This window comes from Vidua chalybeata, chromosome 11 (assembly GCF_026979565.1).
Source record: "Vidua chalybeata isolate OUT-0048 chromosome 11, bVidCha1 merged haplotype, whole genome shotgun sequence".
In the NCBI taxonomy this organism is placed as follows: domain Eukaryota; kingdom Metazoa; phylum Chordata; class Aves; order Passeriformes; family Viduidae; genus Vidua; species Vidua chalybeata.
The window spans coordinates 9,546,664-9,552,441 of NC_071540.1; the positions used below are offsets into that span (position 1 = coordinate 9,546,664).

A 5,778-nucleotide genomic window follows, 5' to 3' on the forward strand; every position below is an offset into this window, starting at 1 on the left:
CAAAACATGCTGATGCAGTGTGAGGAACTTTTTTCCCTATTGATCTTTAGGTATGAAACTATAGCAGAAAGTTTTAACAAACCGGAATTCAAATCAGATGCAAGAAATTTTCACGGAGCCACTCTATGGATTTGCTCAAAATTCTGCCCAGCAGTACCTTACTGCAAGTGTCTGCAGAGGCAGCGATGCTCCCCTTGCCTGCACCCTGCGCAAACCAGACATGGTTTAGCAAACCTGAACTCACAGGATGAAAGAAGAAAGAAGCACCCGGAATTTCCAAGTTTTGTTTTGCAATTTCACACGCACACAACGCAAACTCGTCCCCGCCGTAGCTCTCCCACCCGGTCTTGCTCAAATGCGAAGCTGCTGCCAGGGCCGGGGACCCCGGAAAGGCGGGGGTAGCTCTATGCTAATGTTTCTGCAGCGTTCTGAACCCTGGAGCACCATTACAAAGCACACCTTCTGGGCAACTGACTCAAAACTTAGCGTCCAGCCATGTAAACCAGCCACAACCCGGCACCAGGACGAGAGAAGGGAAAGGGGAGGCTCCTACAGATTTTATAGTAGAGCACACTGCTTTTCCTAGGAAACTGGTCGATAGTTTTAGAATAAACTTGGTCATTCTCTTCTTTAACTTACGACAGCCACCCAAACTAAACAAAAGCTTCACTTCCATGCCATCATTTCAGGCAAGATCCAACTTACTTCAAGGACATCCTTTAGCAACAGGCAGGAAAGCTGCTCAGTTAACATTCCTTTCTCACACTCCCACTGTACTTCATTTGAAAACGATGTGCAAAATCAGATCAAAAGACTAGAAACAGAAGAAAACGGCTACTTTAAAAAAAGATACTTTGAAGTGTTTTTGACCTGTTCCACCAACTAAAAACAAACAAAAAAAGATAGCAAATATCAAAAGATGCAATCATATACGAAGTGAAGATGTAAAAAAAATCCCTCTCTGCTTTTCTTTTCCCTGCTCACTTTAAGAAGTTCCAAATTCTTTCACAGGAGGCCGATGAAAGACAACTAAAAACCTAACGCTGCTCCAACTCCTACTACAAACTTCGAGCGGAAGTGGAAATAATATCGTAAGAAAAATAAATACGTTTACTAAGATGAGAAAGGGGATTATGCTGAGGAATCTGTAAAACTCGAGTGCGTTCAAAGCTCACAAAACTCGGTTAAAAACCCCAAATCGACTCTCAGGACCCAAATGACTTTTAAGAAATGTTTCGCAGAGCTCCGCGGAGCCAGCGCTGATCTATTCGCTGGTGTACGAGAAGGGCATTCAGGGGATTTCGGAAGCCGGGTAAATGCTCCCAGCGAAGCACAACATCCCGCAAACTTTCCGCCCCGTTTCCACGCGCGGAGCCCGGACTCTGTCCCCGGCGGTGCCCCGGCGCGGCCGAGAGGCGCGGGCACGGCGGCGGGGGCCGGGCGGCGGCTCGGCGGGCCCAGCGCTGCCGGCACCGCCGGGCGCGGAGCGGCCGCGGCAGCGGAGGGTCCCGCGCCGCCGCTTCCCCGAGAAGTTGCCGCGGGAAGCGCCCGGTGCTTCCGAGCGGCGGGGCCGGGCCGGGAGGCGCAGGGGCTCCGCCGCGCCCGGTCCTCCCTTACCTGCCCGCCTGAAGCGCTTCTGCGCCGCGGCGCCCTCCGCACCCGGCGGGTCCCCCCGCGGCCCCTCGGCCCTCACCCTCCTCATGGCCGCCGGGGACCCGGAGCTTGCGCTGGCAGGGACAGGGAGGACGCTGCCCCGGGCCGCCCGGCCGCGCCTCGAGTCGACCACTTGTCGCCCCGCGTCCCAGCACAGGTACGGGCGGAGGCACGTCCCCTCCGCCGCCCGCCGAGCTGTGCCGAACTCCTACGAAATCCCCCTGTTCCGGAGGGGAGGGAAAAAGGGAGTAAGGAAAAAAAAAAAAAAAAGATACTTCACACGCTCCCTCTGCAAATCCTGGCGGACACAAAGCCAGCGTTTATCCCTCGCTTACCGGCTTGGAGGGAAGCGGGAGACGCAGGGAAAAAAAAAAAAAAAAAAAAGAGAAAAAACCCAACAAACCAAAAAACACAACCTTAGGGAAAACAAATCGGCTCCCCGCCGCCCGGAGCGTCCGCGCTGCGGCCGCCAAGTCCCCTCTGAGCGCGGCGGCTGCGCGGAGCCCGGCGCGGCGGCAGCAGCTCCCGGGACGGGGCGATCCCCCCGCGGCCCGGCCCGGCGGCGGCAACTTTTCCGCCTCCAGGAAGCCTTTGGTGCAGCCGGAGGCCGGGGCTGCGGGGCGGCGGGGCAGCGTCCTCCGCCCGGCGGGACTGCGGGGGAGCGGGGGGTGCGGGAGCGCTGGGGTCCGCGGGGGGGTGGGGGAGGCGGGCGAGAAAGTGGGTGCCCGGGGGGGATTTTCCGGCCCTTTCGGGGGGACGGCGCGGGCAGCGTGTGTGGCCGGACGGGGCATCCGTCCCGCGGGGCTACGGGATCAGCCGCCCCACCGCAGCCCCACTTTGTTTCCCAGCTCCGCGGGGCGCGGAGAGAGACTCCGTGCGGGGGGCGCGGATCCATCTCCCGCGGGCTCAGGATGCCAGACCGCCCCGCTGCGAGAGGGCGGAGGGAAAACATCAAAAAACGGAAAGAGTTTGGAGTTTCGTTAAGAAACAGACGAAACAAAACGCTGAGTTTAAAAAAAATAAGATAAAACCCAAGAACTTGGACCAAAACCTCAAAAGGACCCCCCTCCCCCCGCATATAACTCCGGGAGATCTTGTTGTCCCGCACTAGTGCCCGGCGCGGTTCCGACTCCCCACAAGGTAAGTTCATCTATTTTGTGTGTGTTTGTGTTAAAATGTGTGCGAGGGAGAGGAGAAGAACTCACCATTTCGCTGGGATAACAAGGCCAGATCGGGATCGGATTGGAAATGCTGAGGCTTCGCCTGCTTCCTCCGCGACATGCTGGCTCAAACATCAGCTGGGGCAGAATAAAAAATTACTAAAAAAAAATCTTCTCAAAATTACGGAAATCGAGCCTCCCCCCCCCAGCCTCCCCGATCCTCCGCGCACCGCGCATGTGTCCTGCTATAATTATGATTATCAATAATGCATTGCGATTAATCATAGAGGGGCTCTTTGAAAGGCGATTGGCACATGGCCAGCTCTATTCAAACCAGCTCGCCTTAATCAATTAGGCGCTGATTTGCTGGAGACCCTTGTCTCTCCGCCGCTCCCACCCAATGAGTCGATCCATGTGGCAGGAGAAGGGGCTGGATTTCCCCAAAGCTGTTTGGATACAGTTTAACCCTCTTAGCAACCAGCTGGAGCTGCATCGCGCCATCCCGGTTACTATAGGAATGTGTCTCCCTTCGCCCCTTCCTCCAGCCCCGACGGGCTCCCCGCGCCTCCCTCCCTCCTTCCCACAGTTCTGCCCTGCGTTTCACTTTTATTTTCCTTTCTTTTTTTTGTTTTTCTTTTCTTCTTTTTTTTTTTTTTTTTTTTTTTTTTTTTTTTTTTTAAACTCCCCCCGCCTCGCCCGCAGTCCGAACCGGTGGAGGGAGGGCAGAGTGACCAATAATCGATCAGGGCAGGACGCACGGCTGGGGCGGCCGCCAAGGGAGCAGCGGCCCCGGAGGGTCGGCCCCGCACCCGGCAAGTGCCTGCGCGGGGAGAGTCCGGCCCCGCTCCGGCCGCCGCCGCGCTGCCGCTCGCTCCGTCCCGCTGCTGCAAAAAAGTTTCTGGTGTATTTTTTTTTTTTCTTGGTTTTGGTATTTTTTTTTCCCTTCCTCTTGTCTCCGCATTTACAAATAAAGATCCATTTCGCCCTCTCCCAGATCTCTCTCCCACCACTCAACCCCCCACCCCCACCAATTCTCTTTCCATATATCACGGCCCGAGGGGTGCTGAAAATAGGAAGGGTTTGTTTTTTACCTCACACATTCCCAGGACAATTAGGGCGCCGCTGGGAGCGGCGGGCGGACCAGGCGGCCGCTCCGCCCCCGCGCCGCGCGGGTTGGCTGCACTCGCCGTCAGTCCGCCCGGGGAGCCCGTTGCGAACGGCGGCGGGGCCGTGGCCGGGGGCGCGCGGCGCGTCCCGCTCCGCGGCCCCGCTCCGCTCCCCCGACCCCCCCCTCCCCCGCCTCGCTCCTGACTTTTGTTCCCTCCTGGACGTGGGAGCGACGCGCATCTGCCCGCCGGAGGCGCCCCCGGCCGCGCCGAGCGCGGAGCGGAACGGCCCGGCCCGGCCCGCGGAGCCGTGCGGACGCCGGGGCCGGCCGTGCGCGCAGGCGGAGCCGGCCGGGCTGGGCTGAGTGTGGCGCGGGGGGACCGTCCCGAGCCCCCTGCGCTCCCCGCGGCCGCTCCTTGTTGCCCGGTCCCCAACGCTCCCGGCGCCGGGACACCCTGCGGGCACCGCGCTCCTGCCGCGGGACGCATCGCGCGCCGAACTCTTACGCCCATGTGTAACTTCCGAGCAGGAACCCCTCACAAACAAATGTCACGATCTTGAAATAAATAGTTGCACAGAGGCTACAAACGAGGCTCTTTTTAATATGTCGTATATCCAGCGATACACGTACTGTGGGTAAATGGTGGGTGTCCCCCTGAGCTCCGCTCTCCGCGCCCCTCCGCGCGTCACGCTGGTGCGGGCACGGAAAGTTACTTTGTAAAATAAGCTGAACCGGCAGAAGCGGGAGCACAGGCGTTTCTTTCCCTCCACCCTGACCCATCTAATGCTCTCTCCTCCCACTCCCCCCGCTGGATTATTTACTCTTCTATAGAAGCTACTCCTTTTTCCCGTATTAATATTAACAAACTCTCTGTAAAAGCAAGAGGCTGATCAGATCCAACTCATTTCAATTTCAAATGAACCGGTAAAGCCTAGAGAGAGCGAGAGGAGAAAGGAGAGAGGGGCAAATCTTCCCATTCGAGGAACCGGCTTACTGGCGTTTTCTTCTCATTATTAAACGAAAGAGATTGTAAAACGTTTATCAATAAGGGTGGGGGGGAAGAAAAACAGTCGCAAAACCCAACCAAACAAATGCATACGAACCGAAAAATCCTCCCAGGTGCCACTCCAGTATTTAGTCAGCGTTGCAAAGTGGTCATTGACGCTTCTTTTCATTTCTGCACAGGGCGATCCCCCTCCCTCCCCGCAGCAATCGGTACAGTAGATTTTGAGAAAAAGACAAACGAAGCTATCAGCGGGGATGATGTTGAAGAATGAAGATAATAATGTTGCTATAGGTGGTACTTCACATGACATTATTTTTCACTGAATATTTAAAGAGATGTTTCGGCAGAGATGGATACACTCAGCGCAGGCTGTCACCCTCCGTACCCTGAGACAGTGGGAAAGAAACCGAACCTGAACGCAGAGAAACGCACTCCTTATTCACTGCTAGCCACACGTAGAGGCACACAAAATACCCACGCAGATCTATTTGCGCCTTTATGCCTGTATTTCTAACTGTTTCAATCACTCCATTAGCTTCCTATGGTTTCTAAGCTAGACGATCTCCCAAAATTATTCGCGTTCACAATTTCATTATACTTTTGCCGATTAAGCTTGAGACAAATTTCCCCAGATGTGCAGTACCTTTGCTTCGTGGCTGGAAAAAGGCGGCCGTGGACAGGTAATTAAAAAAGCAACAACAGCAACAACAAGACGAAAAAGAGTGGCTTAAAGAAAAAGAAATTAATTTGGAGAAATTAAGTTTTACAACTTTTTTTTTTTTTTTTTCCTCCTCGCTAGTGTTAAAGCGGCGCCTGGTATTTCATCCAAGACCGATTGATTATTTATTGTT

At 55.4% G+C, this 5,778-nt stretch overlaps 1 protein-coding gene across 2 annotated transcripts in view; it reads right to left on the reverse strand.

The window, feature by feature from the left end:
- SALL1 (spalt like transcription factor 1) overlaps positions 1–3,993 on the reverse strand; it is a 15,387-nt gene extending 11,394 nt beyond the window's left edge. The window contains exons 1-3 of one of the 2 annotated variants that reach the window (XM_053953094.1): positions 3,905–3,962; positions 3,523–3,697; positions 2,859–2,951 (exon numbers count right to left, since the gene is read on the reverse strand). In XM_053953094.1, coding sequence (XP_053809069.1) covers positions 2,859–2,934 — 76 coding nt within the window. In that variant the 5' untranslated portion in view covers positions 2,935–2,951; positions 3,523–3,697; positions 3,905–3,962. Of the gene's footprint in view, positions 1–2,858; positions 2,952–3,522; positions 3,698–3,904 lie in introns of both variants that reach the window. The other variant, XM_053953095.1, reaches the window with a different exon arrangement.
- Positions 3,994–5,778: the final 1,785 nt, after the last annotated feature.